We start from the raw sequence: 18680 nt of genomic DNA on the forward strand, positions 1-18680 counted from the left end.
ACTTAAAGGACATCTATAGAATAGTCCATCCAAACAGAAAAGCATATACCATCCTCTCAGCACCTCATGAAACCTTCTCAAAAATTGACCACATACTCGATAACAAAACAAACCTCAACAAAAATTCAAAAAAATTGGAATAACCCAATGTACCTTATCAGATCAGCATGGTTTAAAACTAGAAGTCAACAGCAATATTAATTCCAGAAAACCCACAAACACATGGAAATTAAACAATGCTCACTGGAATCATCAATGGGTCAAGGAAGAAATAAAGGGAGAAATTAAAGACTTCCTAAAAATCCAATGAAAATGACCACACAACAAACCCAAATTTATGGGACACAATGAAAGCAGTGTCAAGAGGAAAGTTAATAGCACTAAATGCCTACATAAAGAAGCTGGAAAAATCCCACACTCGTGAATTAACAGAACATTTGAAAAGTTTAGAACAAAAAGAAGCAAACTCACCTAAGAGAACTAGCCGGCAGTAAATAATAAAATTGAAAGCTGAAATCAACAAATTAGAAACAAAGAAAACAATACAAAGAATCAATGAGACAAAGAGTTAATTCTTCCAGAAAAATCAACAAAATAGACAAACCTTTATCCAAACTAACAAAAAGGCAGAGAGAGAATATCCAAATTAACAAAATCAGAAATAAAAAGGGGGACATAACAACAGACATGGAAGAAATACAGCGGATCATCAGTTCATATTTTGAAAACCAGTACTCCACAAAATTGGAAAACTTAAAGGAAACGGACAACTTTCTGGATAAATATCACTTACCAAAATTAAATCAAGACCAGATAAGCAAGTTAAACAGACTTATAACTGATGAAGAAATAGAAACAAGTCATCAAAAGTCTCCCAACCAAAAAAAGTCCAGGACCAGATGGTTTCAGTTCAGAATTCTACAAGACTTTCAAAGAAAAACTAATACCAATACTCCTCAAATTGTTCCACACAATAGAAACAGAAGGAACATTGCCAAACTCTTTTTATGAGACTACAATTACCCTGATACCCAAACCACAGAAAAAATATTAAGAAAGAGAATTACAGACCTCATGAACATTGATGAAAAATACTAAATAAAATACCGGCAAATCAAATCTAAGAAAACATCAGAACCATCATCCACGATGAATAAGTCGGCTTCATCCCATAGATGCAGGGATGGTTCAACATATGAAAATCTGTCAACTTAAACCAGCATATAAACAAGCTGAAAAATAAAAACCACATGATCAACTCATTAGATGTCGAAAAAGCTTGACAAAATACAGCATCTCTTCATGATAAAGGTCTTGAAGAAAGCAGGGATACAAGGAACATACCTAAACATAATTAAGGCAATATACAGCAAGCCAACAGCCAACATCAAACTAAATGGAGAGTAACTCCCAGCGATTCCACTGAAATCAGAAACAAGACAAAGTTGTCCACTCTCTCCATATCTATTCAATATAGTTCTTGAGGTCCTAGCTAGAGCTATAAGACACCAAAGGGAGATCAAGGGGATACAAACTGGAAAAGAAGAAGTCAAAGTCTCACTGTTTGCTGATGATATGATAGTTTATATAAGTGATCCCAAAAATTCTACCAAGGAACTCCGACAACTCATAAACATTTTCAGCAATGTAGCAGGATATAAGATTAACTCAAAAAAACCAGTAGCCCTCCTGTACACAGATGATAAAAGGGCTGGGGGAGAAATGAGAGAATCAACACCCTTCACAATAGCCACAAATAGCATAAAATATCTTGGAGTAACTAACCAAACAAGTGGAAGACTTGTGTGACAAGAACGTTAAATTTTTGAAGAAAGAAATTGAAGACACCAGAACGTGGAAAGGCCTCCCATGCTTTTGGGTAGGCAGAATTAACATAGTAAAAATGGCAATCTTACCAAAAGCAATCTAAAGATTCAATGCAATACCCATCAAAATCCCAGAATTCTTCAAAGATCTCAAAAGAAGGGTACTCAATTTCATAAGGAAAAGCAAAAAAAAAAAAAAAACAAAAAACAAAAAACCAGGATCCCAGGATAGCCAAAACAATCCTGGGCAATAAAAGAACTTCTGGAGGCATCACAATCCCTGACTTCAAACTCTACTATAGAGCTACAGTACTGAAAACAGCCTGGTATTGGCATAAGAACAGACAGGAGGACCAATGGAACTGAATAGAACACCTGGATATCAATCCACACATCTTCGAACACCTGATTTTTGATAAAGAAACAAAAAATATCAAATGGAAAAAAGAAAGCATATTTAACAAGTGGTGCTGGCATAACTGGATATCAACTTGTAGAAGAATGAAAATAGAGCCATATCTATCACCATACACAAAACTTAAGTCCAAATGGATCAAAGACCTCAACATAAAGCCAGCCACACTGAACCTTATAGAAGAGAAAGTGGGAAGTACTCTTGAACGCACTGGCACAGGGAAACACTTCCTAAATAGAACCCCAGCAGCACAGACACTGAGAGAAACAATTAATAAATGGGACCTCCTGAAACTGAAAAGTTTCTGTAAAGCAAAGGACATGGTCAACAAGACAAAACGACAGCCTACAGAATGGGAAATGATCTTCACTAACCCCACATCAGACAGAGGTCTGATCTCCAAAATATACAAAGAACTCAAGAAATTGGACACCAAAAGATCACATAATCCAATAAAAAAAAAAAGGAGTACAGACCTAAACAGAGAAGTCTCAACAGAGGAATCTAAAATGGCTGAAAGACACTTAAGGAAATGTTCAACATCCTTAGTCATCAGAGAAATGCAAATCAAAACAACTCTGAGATACCATCTTACACCTGTAAGAATGGCCATGATCAAAAACACTGATGACAACTCATGCTGGAGAGGTTGTGGGGAAAAGGGAACACTTCTGCATTGCTGGTGGGAATGCAAGCTGGCACAACCCCTTTGGATGTCAGTGTGGTGATTTCTCAGAAAATTAGGAAACAACCTTCCTCAAGACCCAGTAATATCCCTTTTGAGTATATATCCAAAGGATGCTCAATCGTGCCACAAGGACATGTGCTCAACCATGTTCATAGCAGCTCACCCCACGACTGAAGACTGGATAAGGAAAATGTGGTATATTTACATAATGGAGTACTATACAGCAGAAAAAAACCGACAGCTTGAATTTTGCAGGAAAATGGGTGGAGCTAGAAAACATTATTTTGAGTGAGGTAACCCAGACACAGAAAGACAATTATCATGTACTCACTCATAGGTGCTTTTTAAACATAAATCAAAGAAAACCAGCCTTTAAACCACAATCCCAGAGAACTTAGACAACAATGAGAACACTAAAAAAGAGTTACAAAGATCTAATCTATATGGGAAGTAGAAAGTGGAAAAAGACAAGATCTCTTGAGTAAATTGGGAGAATGGGGACCTTGGGGGAGTTGTGAAGGGTGAAGGGGAGGAAAGGAGGGGAGCAGAGAAAAATGTAGATCTCAATAAATATCAAAAAAAGACAAAACAAGCAAGCAAGCCAACAAAACCACCCAAATGTTCTTTGTTCAGAGGAAGCTACAGAGTAAAAAAATAAAAATAAATAAACAAGCAAGTTACTAAAAGCTTGGATTAGGGATGTGCTTTGGTGCTAGGCTGCTCAGCTGGCACACAAGCTCCTGGTTCCAAAAACAAGTGACAGCAACAAACAACACCCATAAAACAAACAGGAGTGGGCAGATTGCCTATTCCAGGCAACAGCAGGAGGCGATCACCTGTCGCCCTGGGTAACACAGCCAACACACCACTGTCTCTGCACAGCCACTGATGCACAGGTCATGGGAGGTGGACTCTCCTAGCAGGTAGCTGAGCTAAGGGAGCAATGACCCCAAATCCCAGAAATGAGGAGTAGCAGCTAGGCCTGTTAGGAATAAGCAGACCCTGTGCCAGGCTGTAAGGACTGACCCGGGACACACCTCTACAGACAGCTCAAGGGGCCTCACAGCCACAGTCAATGCCAAGTCCTGGCCTCCCCAAAGCCCCCGATTCTCTTCTGAAGAAAAGCGTAATTCCACAGGTTGGCAGGATGACTCAAGTAACATGATGTACTCAAGAAATATTTCTGGCACTATCTTTCCTGTGAGAATCCCCCATCTACCCAAATGCTCAGACTTGCGTCTCCTGTTTAAATTGTTCAAATTCTGACCTGGGCCAGGCCCTGAGGGAGACTAAGGATGACGGATATAAATGGAATGCATGAGTCTGAGGTGTAGGTTAGTAGGCTCCTCGAGTGGAGTCGGACAAGCTCTAGTAAAGAGCCAGTCCCTCCACTTACTCCTAAGTGTGTGAGGGACTCCTCACGGGGAAGGTATGTTATCTGTAACAGTAGCCACGTCAGGCAGTTCACAACCACCTCCAACTCCAGTTCTGGTGACCCAACACCCTCCTCTAGCCTCCACAAAACACACTGTGGTGCACAGAAATGCTTGCATACAAAATAAGGGCATGCCTTCAAAGTGTAGCTCAGGCTGGCTCTAGCCATCACTTCTGCCTGGTGGTCACACTGCAGAAGCAGCACTGAGAAGCCCATGGCTTTGGAAAAAGCACATGGCACATTCAGAGGTACCAAAGTCAGAGCCTAAGGCCAGTCATGTGGACCTCTTGGAGAAACTGAGCCCAAACCAGTAATAGTATGTGACTCCCAGGGACAATGACATTACGGGATGGATGTGCTCACACTTAGCTGCCAGATCCTAGCATCCCTTTCAGAGCTGAATTCCGCTGGCTCCAGGCTTGTAGCAATTCTTATTGGGGGCCGCAGGAAGACAGCAAGGACCTTCTGCATATGGAATACTGGGCAAAGGCACGAAAACTGCAGAGTCACCAAGCTGCCCTAGTAGCACCAACACTCACTGTGGGTCTGTGCACACAGCAGCAGAGGAGCAGCTGGAAACTGGGGGGAGAGGAGGTTCCAACACAGCCAACTAAAACTGTCTGGCACATAATCACAGGAGGGTCTCAAAAAGTCCAGATACTACCAACACTGGACAGAAAACAACCTAAAGGGATCTCACATCACTCTGACCCCAAGGCAGAGCCGTCACCAGGCTGGGGACAGAAAGCAGCATGGCATTTTGGAAAGCACTCTGTCACCAAAACAAACCAGCAGTTTCCTGGGGCTTCCAGATGCTTCAGCAAAAGACAGAACAGACAACCGAGCGGTTAAACACCACCACTGTCTCCCTGGCAGGCAGTGGCTGCCCTCCTGAGCACAGACCCACAGAGCAGTGGTGGCAACATAAGCATCATTATCTGGCCAGCAGCAGCCCCCACCCGGTTACCCAGTCTCCCAACAGGATGCAAATGCAGAGGAGTCACACAGGCTGGGAGCCACCAGCAGCCTCTGTCTTTTGACATGCCTCTGACCTCTAACACAGCTGCATCCAGGAGACCACAAATGGATGGCCTCGAGAAGGACAGTCAGGTGGACAGTGGCATCCTTGGCGGTTGTCTCTCCATACCAGGCAAGGCCTAGACACGGTGCCCACTAGACATGCAGCACGTGGCCTCTGGGGTGATACGCCCTCAGAGCGGGAGAAGCCAGCCCCATAGACAGGGAGAAGAGGCGGGGACAGTAAGACGCAGTGACATGCCCGGGCTGGGACAGTCAACTAGGACATTTTCTTGGGGTGCTGGGGATAGAATGGGGACTGTATGTTAAATGTATGCCACATGTACCCCAAAATGTGCACAATACTTGCTACTCCTGAACTCACCAAGCTCTGTCCTTCCAACAGTCCCTCTGCTCTGGTTTTCCCAGGACAGGGAGACAATTCTAGAACACAGTATTGGGACCGGAGGATGGGATAGGGGAGGAGGAACACTGGAGACCTGTCACAAGCCCATGCTCTGGTTGTCAGCCGAGCCTTCTCTGGCTTCTCAGGGGGCAAAGCAAGTCTGAGAAAGGTGTGTAGAGAGCACAGTGGTCTCTTACCTTCTGTCCTTTGTCCTTCTGAAACACAAAGACGGACGGCGCGACGGCAGGCTTTTCTGCAAAGAGAAACATCAGTGTTTTCCCAATGCTAGATCTGAACAATCAACACGGCTAAACAGTTTAAATATGCCAGTGCGTGAGCACAGGTACCCAACAACACGCACACGTGCAACATGCACAAAAATACATTTAAAAGCAGCTCACAGAATACCCAGCTGCTCAGAGGCTGTCAGGGGCACCTGCATGTGGAGCCCCTCAGTGACATACATGGTCCTGTCCTTTTCTGCATGTACATTACTGGGGCAAGAACACAGGACAGGGTTCGAGAAGTTGGCAGGGCACAAGGCACCAGGGTATCATATGACTCTTGCCTAAGAACCAGGCACAAACTTGGGTTTTGTTTGTTTTGTTTCATTTTATTTTTGAGACAGAGCCTTGCTATGTAGACCAAGATGGTCTCGAAGTCACAGAGATGCTCCTGCCTCTGCCCACTAAGTTCTGGGATTAAAGGTATACACCACTGCTCGACTGGCAAGCAGCTGGCCATTAGGCTCCTGTTCTTTTGACAGCAACCCTAGAAACCCAACCAACCTGGTCCCCAGAGGTGCTAATTAAAAAGGACTCCTGCAGCAGTGCCATGGCGTGCTACCCAGAGGCAGACAGTGGCAGGGTCTGCACCTGATGGGGCAGGATGTGCGACTGGTGGTGTCCTTGTGGCTACGGTAACTCTCATGAGCACCTCAAGCCCTGAGATTGTGTAGAAGTAGGCCTGGGAACCATATGGACACAGTGCCAGAGAAAGCCACAGTCCTTGGGGTGGCAGATATGTATGTGGCCATGCTTGGCGCACATCGAGAAGACATGGAGAGGAAAGGAACACAATGCAACCATCAGGGAACAAGCTTAAGGAGGGACACACAACACACCCATACCCAGTCCTAGAGGAAAGGACACTGGGACCATAGATTCTAATCAGGTAGCCTAAAGGGTAACATTTTCACTACCTCAGTCCCCACTGCCCAGTGCTCCATGATTATCTGTGTTGGTCTATCTGCCTTATAGCCCAGCTGAAGCCCAAGTGACACCAGAAAATGGCATACTTTCCAGCCAGGCTCACACTTCCTGCACCATAGCCAACACAAATGATGGCAGGGGGAGGTGTGGTGAGCTACGAGGAGGCTGAGCAGAGGAGTAGCTCACCAGAGTCTGTGCCAGTTCCTGGAGCCCTGTCAGCGCCTCTGTGCCCAGCTCAGCAGCTGGGCCAATGCCCAGCCCCAGTTCTACCTCCACACACGCACCAGTGAGAAGTGTAAGGCGCCAACACTGGCCATCTTGGTCCCTTTCAAGCCACCCTCTCCCCACACTTGCTGAGAACAGCACCTTGGCCCCAGGGACTGGCTCATGAAGACATGACTGGAGCTATAAGAGACAGTCTCCTATTAGTGTTGCCTGGCCACCTGCCACTACCTGGTACCTTGGAGTATGGCACCTACAGCATGGAGGACTGGCACTCCAGTCCCTAGACCCAATGTGAGGCTGACGGGTGCACCTGCCACCTACTCCCAGGACTGCAGTCCCAGCAGTCCCTCAGTACTGATGGGCAATGTGTTCCCTAGGTACAGGCATGTGTCAGACCAGCAGGAAGGCCAGCCTCTCCAGGGCCTGGGGCAAGGCACGGAGAGCCCTAAGACAAGAACAACTGCAAGGATATGAGGCTTGCTCAGCTAGGGACAGCAGCACTCAAGCACTTGGCAGGCACCATCAGCAAACACCAGATCCACCCTGACCTGACTCTGACTTGAAACCACCCAGACCTGCCTTCCCAAGGTCCCAGGTGTGACAGATAGCCAAAGCCACCATGCCTCCAAGTAACCAGGGTTTGAGCTCCACCAGGAAGACAGGCCCCTGCTGGCTGCCTTGCTCCACACTGCCTACCATAGAGACAGGAGCTCCCTCAGAGTCTGGCTTATATCAGTCCAGGGACACCAAGCCTGCCTTCCAAGCTCCCAAAACTGTGGTCAGCACGTCAATCAATGTATGACACCTACAACCCACCCACTCTCTAGGTAGGGCACGTGGCTCCATGAGTACAACATCCACCTAGCATGCACAAAGACACAGAAACCACACACTTGCACTCTAACTAGCACTTGGGAGGTTCAAGACCAGACTGGGCTAATACGTGATACACGAGACCACCTCAAAAACAAATAGGGCTGGCTGTTGAAATGGGGTAAGATGCTTGCTGGCATGATGGGATCCACACACTGGAAGAGCTGTCCTGAGCACTGGAGAGCTGCTCAGTAGCTGGGTGCAACTCCTGCTCTTACGGAGGACCTGGGTTGGTTCCCAGCACACAGAGCAGAGGACCCACCATCCTCTTCTGGCCTCTACCAACACTGTTGTCATGTGTACAAACCCACACACATAATTAACACATCTCTTAAAAAAACAAAAAAGGCTGGAGAGATGGCTCAGCAGTTAAGAGCACTGACTGCTCTTCTAGAAGTCCCGAGTTCAATTCCCAGCACCCATATGGTGGTTCACAACCACAGGATTTGACGCCCTCTTCTGGCCTGCAGACACACATGCAAACAGAACACTGAAAGACACCCTGGCTTTCCTCCACAGGGCAGTACAGCAGGGAAATAAGGCAGGAAGACAGGCTGCAGGAAATAAGGCTGCAGGCACACCAGGAACCCCAAGGTTGGGGGACAGGAGTGAGCCTAGAATCCTCTGCACCACGTAGCTTCATAGCTGTTACAGACTCCCACCAAAACAGCTGCTGGCTTCATGGGCATCTTAGTCTCCATGAGTTGACACACTGCCCAGGAGGCTACAGGAAGGACACCAGCCCCTCCTCTCAGCTTTGCATGCAATTTTGCCCTAAATGACTGAGGGCTTGGGTCTCCAGAGGGATGGAGTTCACAGGCTGGGGAAGCTGCTCTGGTTTGTTATGAGGAAGGGGTAGATGCTGTTCCCACGTCCCCAGAACAGGAGTTCTCCCAGCACACAGGCAGGTGCTTGGCAGGCAGTTATAGGAGCTGATGGGCACTGCACTCACATCTGCTATATATCAAACACGAACCTACAAGTCACACCTGTGCCCAGTGTGGTGTGGGCTTCAAGGTCCCAAGTCACCCAGCAAGAAGCCTGGCCAGTGAATTCTGCATCCTATCCATGTCACCTGGCCTTAGGCCTGGCTTGCTTGAACCCACTGTTACATCTTCAAAAGGGAGTGAGAGGGCAGCCTGGTATAGGTAGCCGGCTGCATGGTGCTATCTTGAGTCTTTTGTGGTCTGTGAACAGCAGACATATCCTCTCTGGAATCCCCCAAACCTCCAGCGCTTCATCCAAACTGCTAGCGGCTCTGTGTAGTCAGCCTCAATGTGTTAGCTGTGACCCCCAAGGCCTCTGGAGGTGGGTCACCCCTCCATCCTCCTCTAGAGTTGTGGCATCCAGAACAAAGCATCTATCATCTAACACCCTAGAGTACAGACACCTGGGAGGAGCTTTGGGCCAGGGTTACCATAGCATGACAAAGAAAGGCAGAAGGGAGGAGGAAGGAGCCCATACTTCCTTTCTGCCTCCTGATGGCACCTCATTTGCCAGGCAGCCACTGCAGCTGGACAGCCACTGAAGGGCTCAGCACCTTGCCAACAAGGCAACACCACGTGTCTCCACCTTCTTATCCTCAAACACCATCGGCAAATATCCCTTCAGCACCCTGGGCCCTGTGCCAGCCGCTTTAATCCAGTGAGGATGGTGACAACTGCCAGCAGGCAGCTGTCGTGTGAACAACTCTGCAATGAGTAGAGGCAAACCCGCAGTACAAGTCTTCACTTGTCGGTGCTGGTCCTCTCTGAGTCCATGGCGGGGAATAAAGCCTCTGGCCCGTGTGTCTCAGGTTTCCTAGCACTGCACAAGAGGGTGGCTCCTGGAAACATCTTCCTGTGACTTCTCTCAAAGTTCCCAGCGGGCCCCATTGAGGCATTGGCGGGGTGCTCCTTGGGTCATGCACTCTTCATGCCACCTGTTTTTCCTAGAATGATTTTCGCTTTGCGCTCTATGTAAACACCGTCCATAAGAACCCAGCCCCACCACAGTGGAAGCAGCACAAGACCTGTGGCCGACACAGGAGCACCTGTCACTCCCACTTGTGGCTAATGTCACTGCACTGGTGTGGCCAACTCCTGAGAGTCTCGGAGACCTTGGCCACTGGAGTACCAAGAGCAACAGAGGACTGGCCTCTGGGGTGAGTGAACCCTGTGCCCAGTGGCTCAGCTCCCCATCAGGAGACCCTGAGAAGGATGCCCCAGATATGTCACCACTTCCCTCCTACTGTCCCTACAGCTAGGGAGGAACCTGCTCACACGGAGCCTGGCCAAACCCCAGAGGGATCACAAAAGGGAAGAAAGGGAAGTGACATGGAGTCCCCCAGTCTAACAAACACAGGAAGGTGGCCTGGGTGGCCTATCACAGATATGGTGAAGTCAAAGTGAGGGAAGGCTGGTGGGGAAAGCCCCTGTGACCCAGTTGGAAGGAAAGTTCTCTGGAATGTGTGGCACCGGGGCACCTGTCTGAGGCTGGTGTTGGGGGTATGGGTGTGCCCAAGGCCACCTCAACAACCTGGACCCTGGGTGATTCTGAGATCTCAAACAGGGAAGGGTAACTGAGAGTTTTGTTCAGTGATCGAGAACACAGGGACCCACTCCAAGCTCCAAGACAATGTCTTGTCACTTGATTCCTATTCCTGCAATCACACTCAAGACCACACGACAAAACATTGAGTCCATCTAGAAGCATGGACGTGTGTACAAAGGCACTTGCTAGCCTTCGGTGTCCTACAATTATATGCTTGAAGCAATGCTTGGTGGCTGGAAATCCCAGAGGCCTGTGGCAGACTCTGAGGGACAGTGAGATGTACTGAGAGCCTGTAGGTGCCAGAACCAAGCAACTACACAGTAGCTATATGCAAGGAGGGGCATGTTCTCATGGAAGTCACTTGAGTCTTGGGCCACGGAAGGACGACTAGGTAGAGTTGGTCACTCTGGACCACAGAAGGAGGTGCTGGCTGAGCAGTGCCAGGAGGCGAGAGGGCTACACTTCTGACACTAGAGGCGCCCAAACTGACAGAGCTGCCAGCAGCCACAGCACTGGAAAGAAGGGCAGGACACCTCACACCTGGATGACAAGGGAGCTGCCCCATGGTATGACTCCAACTCACTGCTACACAGGGCTGCTCATGGCCCTAAGTGGATGTGGCTGGTGGAGATGGGGCGGATCACTACCCAAAGCCCAGGCCCAGAGGGCTACCAACCCCCAGTTCCACCACATGAGGTCAATCAACATCATGGGAAGAAAGCAGGTCAGGTCCCTGTCCCAATCAGACCTGACTAGGGCAGATGGCATCACCCAGCAGAGCCTGGCGTACAGACACCTTTCTCCTCTTCTGCGATAGCCTCTGCAGGGCAGATCTCGGGGGTGACCAGATCTCCCCTAACCTGCTAGTTCTCTATCACAAGTGATCCTAGACCTTAAGGAATTAGTTCTGATGACAGAGTGAGTGGGTGTGACTGATGTACTGGGAGGAGAGGCCACAGAAGTCACCAATCGTCCTACGCTTAGCTCCGGCAACAGCCCCATCTTTCCCCTAGTATAACAGTCAGCAGGACCCAAGTGGGCCCCGCACTCCACGGGGCCAGTCACTCAGAATGGCTGTCCCACAGCCCTACCACCAGCTCCTCTTCTTGCCTAGCATCCAGATGCAGGAAATGAGATGGGATGGGAGTCTGCTGGCTAGGACCAGGCAAAACGCCCTGGGGTGCCACCAGAACACAAGTCCAGGCTCCAGATACCCAGGCTCTCAAGCCGTCCAGCAGCAGGCCCCAGTGCCACGCCAGTGCATAACCCGAGGCTGTGATTACCTGCACAGAAGGGGTGATGGCTACTGAGGCCCTCGCCCCAGGAGGAAGGACTAAAATTCAACTAGGATAAGGCTAAGAGGTGACCAAGTTTTCTAGTGCTGGCAGTGAACCCAGGGCCTTTGTACTTGCCAACCAAGTGCTCACCAGAGTCACACCCGAGTCAGTGTGTGTGTGCGCACACTTGTATACACTCTTTAAACTCTTTAAGAAGTATTTGAGTCCGCTGGCACAAGCCCGTCGTCCCAGCTACCAGGAGCTGGGTGAGAGGTCATTGAGACTGCAGCCCTGCAGTGGTCCTGGGACCCTGGACACAGTGAGGCCTGTTGGTTGCTGCCTTCTGAGCACTGGCAAAACAAGGACAGATGGTATCCTGCAGTCACCACAGACCCTTGGGAAGTTAAGGAACACTTAACCAGGGCACACAGGCTGGGCTGGGTAAAAGGAGGGAGCATGGTAGGGACTACGATATCCACGTGTCCTCAGTCTCTCTAGGGAAGCGGTGGCATCTGTCTCTCAGCCCCAGCAAACCTCAAATGTGCAAGCTGGCCCAGACTGGTTCCTCATTTTCAAAACAAGTCAGAAACCTGAAGCTTTCCCTGAAATTACAGAATCTCCGACCACTTCCTAATTAAAAACACATGCAGAAGCCCCAATGGGAGTGAGTGGCCCCTCCACTGGGCCCCAGGTAAGGTGACAATTTCTGCCTGGGTGGCTTTCTGGAGATTTTTCAACTTTCTGGGTACCTGGGCAAAGAGGAGGAATATGGGCAATACTTCTCCCCACCACACTGAGGGTAGCCCAAGGAGAAACCCGAGCAGAGGAAGCAGAAACCAATGCCCTTAGAACAGATCTGAGCCACTGCCACCAACCTGCAGTGACAGCCAGAGGCTGGGAAGTGCCTTGGAGAGCTACCTGCCAAGCTGGAAATGGCCTCCACCTTCCCTTTCTGTCCCTGCTCTGAACATCATTCTTTTGTTCCGTTTTGAATTTTGAGACAGGATCTTGCTAAGTTGCCCAGGCTAGCTATGAAATGCCTGGGCTACATGCTTAGTCATGGCATGAAATTGAGATGCTCCTGCCTCGGCCTCCCAATTTCTGGGATAACAGGCCTGGGCCCCTGGGCCCAGTTTCTCCAAGCTCAGCTGCCTCCACTCACTCCATCCAACTCAGCCCCACTGAACACAGGCAGTTCGACTGGCGCCTGACACACTGACACTGTCTTCAGCCCCTCTGCCACCACCCCACCTCTGCAGGAGAGGCAGAGACGAAGCCAGGCACACAGTCTCAGGACACACATCCACCAACGCCAGCACAGCCCTGTGCTCTCCTTTGACCTAAAGGCTAAGTGTAGGCCATGAAAGGAGGTAAAGAGAGGCTAGGCACCAAGCCCAACTCTGAGGGCCACAGGTGACATCTGAGGCCTCACAGCTGTCACGACTAAGGACTGGACACCTGCAATGTGTGGGGCAGCACCCTCCATAACCAAGGAGTCTAGCCCAGGTGTTCACAGTGCCTGGGTGGAGAAGTCCTGGGCTACAGGGTCATGCAGACAGGATTCAGGAGACAGAGGTGTACTTTCTGGGCTCCCATGAACCACTTAGCCAGGGTCATTTCAGTGCAGTAGAACCCCCACAACTCAGACTCACTCTACTTCCTCTCTTCCACCCGCCAGGTGACAGATATTGTGGACAGACCCTAATCCCACCAAGCCACACCCACTGCTTTTCTTTCTTTCCTCTGTCCCTTTCTCCTCTGGGCCTTTGAGCTGCCCATGTCTGAAATGGGGGTTCAGGGTGGGAACACCAGCTGACAGTGAGCACCTACTGTCACAGGCAGAGTCTCATCAATGCTCACAATGCCATGAGATAGGGGCTGTGACCTGCACTCCCATTTCGCTAGTGGGGAAACTGAGGCCTCAGTTCACAGCAAAGTAAGAGCACTAGCCTGGTTTGCTCTAGGGTAGAGACTGTGCCCACTATCCCCTGGGAGACGACTCCGCAGCTACCCCAACTCAGAGGGTGGGGCTTTGTATGGAAGTATTTTAAGAAGTCAGGATCCCAGGGCAGGAGACTGAAGATGGGGTATGCTACTAGTATTCAGTAAGTGCATTTGGTCACAGTATTGTGCTGCTAAACCTCAAGTGCACAGGACAGCCCTGTCTAGCCGAAGATGGCGCCTTGTTCCCACCATGCACACACACAGCTGGCCACTAAATAGCTAGATGCCACACTGTTGGTCCTGCTGGGTACCAATCTTCTGTGTTATCTCTCTTCCCGCACCACAATCAAACTGTCTTTTCCACCCTCCTGTCCAGCGTTGAGGGACTCCCAAAACAGGACACAGAGTTGAGTGGGAAAGCCCTGCTCCAGTCTCTGTCTCTCTCCCAGGAGAGAAGCAGTGCAAGGGAACTTCTCAAAGCCACGAACTACAGAAGTTCCACAGAAGGGCTGTGAGTGCTGCCGGTCCTTCTATGAGATCACCATGGCAACAAGAGCCTGCAGGATGCAGCACTGGACTACAACTAAGGATGGTTCCTTACATGCGAGTACGGTGCACCTCACCCGAGCTGCACAGAGCAGGGCTCTGCATCCTGGCCTGCCCTTGACAGTGCAGGGATCCAGAGGTCCAGAGATCTGGGGGTATGGGGCGACCCAAGCGCCATACTGGACGGAAATCAAATGTCTATGGACTGAAGAGGGATGGGGAGGGCAGCTGAGATGACTCTGAATGCCCAGTCATGTTAAGACAGCCATTACCTCAGAATGCCTGTGATGGGATGGCCCACGGCAGAGAAATGAAATGGATGGAGGGGAGCCTGGGAGGGAAGACCGGGGGGGAGGGGGGAGGAATTAAGAATATAGGGCACTCATGACTATGGGGTAGGTACTCCATAGCTTCAAAATACACAGGCAACAGAGCCAATGCTAGGGACTGAGCGCTAGCCCAGTATGCACAGCCCTGGGCTCCATCCCCAACAAACATCATGCCAACCACATGCTTGTCACCCAGCATTAGGAAAATGGAGGCAGAATGATCAATCGTCCAAGGTTATCCTCAGCTATACAGCAAGTTCAAGGCCAGCCTGGACTACACGACACTGTCTCAAAACAAAACTAACACCACACACTTACTTTACAAAGGTGACAAGACATCAAACACCATGCTGGGAACATGCCCAAGAGACAGAGTGTTCTGGAAACACAGTGACTGATTCGGAAACAATAGATCTGAGGCACAAAAAAATGCACCTCCTGGACCTGGCTTTGACAGGACTCTTGTCTGGACAAAACAGCAGGTGGGCACAGTCCTTCCTAGGCACAAACATTCCCCATTTCAATTTTACAACCAAGTAGGCAATTTACCATGTGGAAGCCACAAGGAAACACAGACCCCTGGGACAGCAAATCTAAATTGCTTCAAGGCCCAAGGCCCCTCTCAATGAGAACCCTCACCAACAAGCTCCTTCCCTGGTCCTTGCTCACGGAACAGCAAGCTCTCGGATGGCTTCTGTACCAAGCACTACTCTAGAACAGCGAGTGATGGGGAAGGAATAACTCCCGCCCTGGCAGTGCTTCAGCTCCAGTAGAGCATGGCCTAGCCTGCTGACTGACAGCCGCAATGGGACTATGAAGCAGGGCAGAGGGAACAGCAAAGGTGGCCACCAAGGAAAACAGGTAGCCAGGGAATTCCTCAAGAGTAAAGGAGCGTGAAGACAGACAGACCACCAAGGTGGGCTGGGGGGGGGGGTGCTCCAGCAGGAACTTCAGGCTCCAGGCAGGGCAGAGCACAGTGGCTTAGGGCCTGTGCAGGAGGGTCACTCTAGCTTTTGGGTAAGGCACAGTGGGAGACACCCCATGGAAACAGTGGTAGTGGTTCTGGGCTAAGAGGGAAGGTCCCATTGAGAGACGACCTGTTTTCTGAGAGGGAACTCTCAGACAGGACACGACCAATCCTAAAGGGGATCTCCGTGACACCACCCCACGCAGTACTGCACACCTGGGAGGCACAGGCAGAAGGACCAGGACTTCAAGGCTAGCTTCAGCTATAAGGTGAGTTCGAGGGCAGCATGAGCTTCTGAGAGACTCTGTCTCAAAAACAAACAAAAAACACCAGACATAAAACCCTAGTCATTTTTGAAAGAAGTATGGCTTTAAAACACATCTGGAGTATGTCACTTCATCCTCTAGTTCTCTGGTCCCCTACTACCCGCTACGCCCACAAAGGCTCCTTATAAACAAGACATAAGGTTAAATAGGCCCGAGTGGGGCCTCAGTCCAGGCTGCCCTGGTTCACACAGCGCTACTTTCTGACCTGCCTCAAGCGACTTACATACACCCACCTTTCAAGGCTTGGATAGAGACAGTATTGCATGTGTAAACACTACCTCCATAGTCTAGACACCATCCCATCGCCCTCCCCCACCAGGCTCAAGTGTGCTCTCTGAAGAACCTCACATTCCTAGATTTTCTACAGAAGCCCCAGGCCACATATCACCAGCAGGAAGGAATATTGCACGGTGAAGAACCAGGTCCCTGTTGCGATTAGCCTGCCTGTAGTTGTGCAGCGAGAACGGACAGGGCTAAAAATAGACCTCTGAAGTCCCCAAACTACAAGCCAGGAGCAGCCCCCAAGGGAGACTATCAGAGACTATCAGGCTGCAAGCAGGACGACCGACTGTGAGACTCAAGTGCTCAGATGGGGAGTCGGAGCCCCACCGAGGAGGGTTCACAGGGCAAAAGAAAAGGGATGTACAGAAGTAATGAGGACCCGTAGATTAGGTAGCCAAGCCTAAATTAGGGGACATGAGCTGCACCCCAAAGGGCATGGAAGCCAATGGCAGGAATAAGGGCACCGAGTTCGATTCTGAGCAGAGCTCGAGACGCAGGCCACAGGTCGGGGTGGCCGAGGACGTCGAGGGATGACTGGGAGCCGAGCCTGAGGCCAGGCCGGGGACGAAGGCCCGGGCCCCAGGCGAGGGGGGCGGGGAAGGGAGCGTGGCGCGCTGGGCTGGCGAGCAGGCCCCGAGGTCTCGCCCCACCCGAGGCCTCGGGGCCGCCTCTCCTGCACGTTGGGCTCCCGGAAAGGCCTACGAGGCGGAAAGGCCTCGGGTGGCGGTCGCGGCGGGGCTCAGGAGCCTCGAGGCCGGGCGGAGGCAGAAGCCGGGGCTGCCGCGAGGAACCGGGCCGGGAACCGGACGCCATAGAGGGGGGGCCCGCTGGGTCCCCAGGCCGGATGAGGCCGGACTCGCGCAGCCTGAGGCGCTCACCCTTCGGCTCTAGGGCTCCCTCGACCTCCCGCCCCCCGGCCGCCCGCCGCCAGCAGGCCTCCGACGGCGCCTCCCCTACCTTCGTTCGCCAGGTCCGCCATTTTACTTCCTTAAGCCCTCCCACAAGGCCCCGCGCCCGGCCCCCGGGTTCGGCCTGCTTTCTGCGAAGACTTCCTGCGCCTGCGCATTCCACCAGCCGACGCCGGGGCGAAGAGGAGGGCAGTTCACACCGGCTCGCGCTCCGGTCGCGCGCCTGCGTACTAACGGTTCCCCGCCCGCCGCCTCTTCCCGCCCGCAGAAGGGGCGGGGCTAGCGCGGCACGCATGCGCGCAGGCAGTGTGAGTCGGCTCGCGGTTCTCAGGTCCTGGCGTTGGCAGGATGCTAAGGGGAGGGGCGTGTCCGGACTTCGCGCACGCTTGAGGTGCTGACTTCGATCCTGCTACTTAGCCTGTTTGTTTCTCTGGTGTCAGCCGAGGCTGAATTCTAAGTGACTCCTTCCTTATGGCCGCGAGGCGCTTTTCACATGCACGCAGGGTTGACCGGTACCTCAGGCCTCAGTTTCCCCGAGTCAGAAGGCAATCCCATTCATAGGGCTTTGCTCAGGCTATGTGGGAGGGTTGACCGCGGGCTTCGAACACAGGCTGCGCGAAGGAAGCCTGCTCAACCTGCCCGGGCATCTGGCTGAGCCCCGTGGCGCACACCTTTAACCCAGCACTCGGGTGAGTTCCAGGCCAGCCTGGGAGCCTGGTCTACAGGGCGAGTTCCAGAACAGCCAGGACTGTTACACAGAGAAACTCTGTCTCGAAAAACGAAAGAGAGAGAGACAGACAGAAAGAGAACAAAAAAGCTGGGCATCGAAGTTACATCTATAAACGAATGTCTGTGAGAATGACGGGAGACTGGCCACCCGTTCACCATCTCAAAACCCTTGGGCAATGTGTGTTTGTTAGTTAATTTGTTTGTATGTCTCGAAACTGCAACATATCAACACTACAAATTTATCATTTTTGTTTCCAACTTACTTTTGGTTTTCGAGGCCGGGTTTTTCTGTGTAGCCCTGGCTGACCTGGAGCTCATTCTGTAGACCAGGATGGCCTACACTCAGGATTGTCCTGCCTCTGCCTCCTAAGTGCTTGGTTAAAGCCTCTTTTTAAAAATCATTTATTTATTTATTATGTATACAATATTCTGTCCATGTTCATGTCTGCAGACCAGAAGAGAGGACCAGACGCCAGACCTCACCACAGATGGCTGTGAGCCACCATGTGGTTGTTGGGAATTGAACTCAGGACCTCTGGAAGAGCAGGCAATGCTCTTAACCACTGAGCCATCTCTTCAGCTCTTTTTGTAGGTTTTTTGAAAATGATTTATTTCTATGTGTGTAAGTGTTAATGCTTGGAAGTATGTATGTGCACTCTGTGTGCAGTGACTGCAGAAGCTAAGAAAGGGTGCTGGCTGTCCTGTAACTGGACTGCAGATGACGACTGTCAGCCAACTGTGTCG

At 50.7% G+C, this 18680-nt stretch overlaps 1 protein-coding gene across 2 annotated transcripts in view; it reads right to left on the reverse strand.

Moving 5' to 3' along the window:
• Positions 1-17403, reverse strand: part of Ranbp3 (RAN binding protein 3) — a 47305-nt gene extending 29902 nt beyond the window's left edge. Inside the window, exons 1-2 of one of the 2 annotated variants that reach the window (XM_048427492.3) lie at positions 17257-17403; positions 5985-6040 (exon numbers count right to left, since the gene is read on the reverse strand). In XM_048427492.3, coding sequence (XP_048283449.1) covers positions 5985-6040; positions 17257-17278 — 78 coding nt within the window. In that variant the 5' untranslated portion in view covers positions 17279-17403. The remainder of the gene's footprint in view (positions 1-5984; positions 6041-17256) is intronic. The other variant, XM_048427493.3, reaches the window with a different exon arrangement.
• Between the last annotated feature and the right edge of the window lie 1277 nt (positions 17404-18680).

The sequence above is a fragment of the Myodes glareolus genome, chromosome 8, assembly GCF_982192425.1.
Source record: "Myodes glareolus chromosome 8, mMyoGla1.1, whole genome shotgun sequence".
Classification (NCBI taxonomy): domain Eukaryota; kingdom Metazoa; phylum Chordata; class Mammalia; order Rodentia; family Cricetidae; genus Myodes; species Myodes glareolus.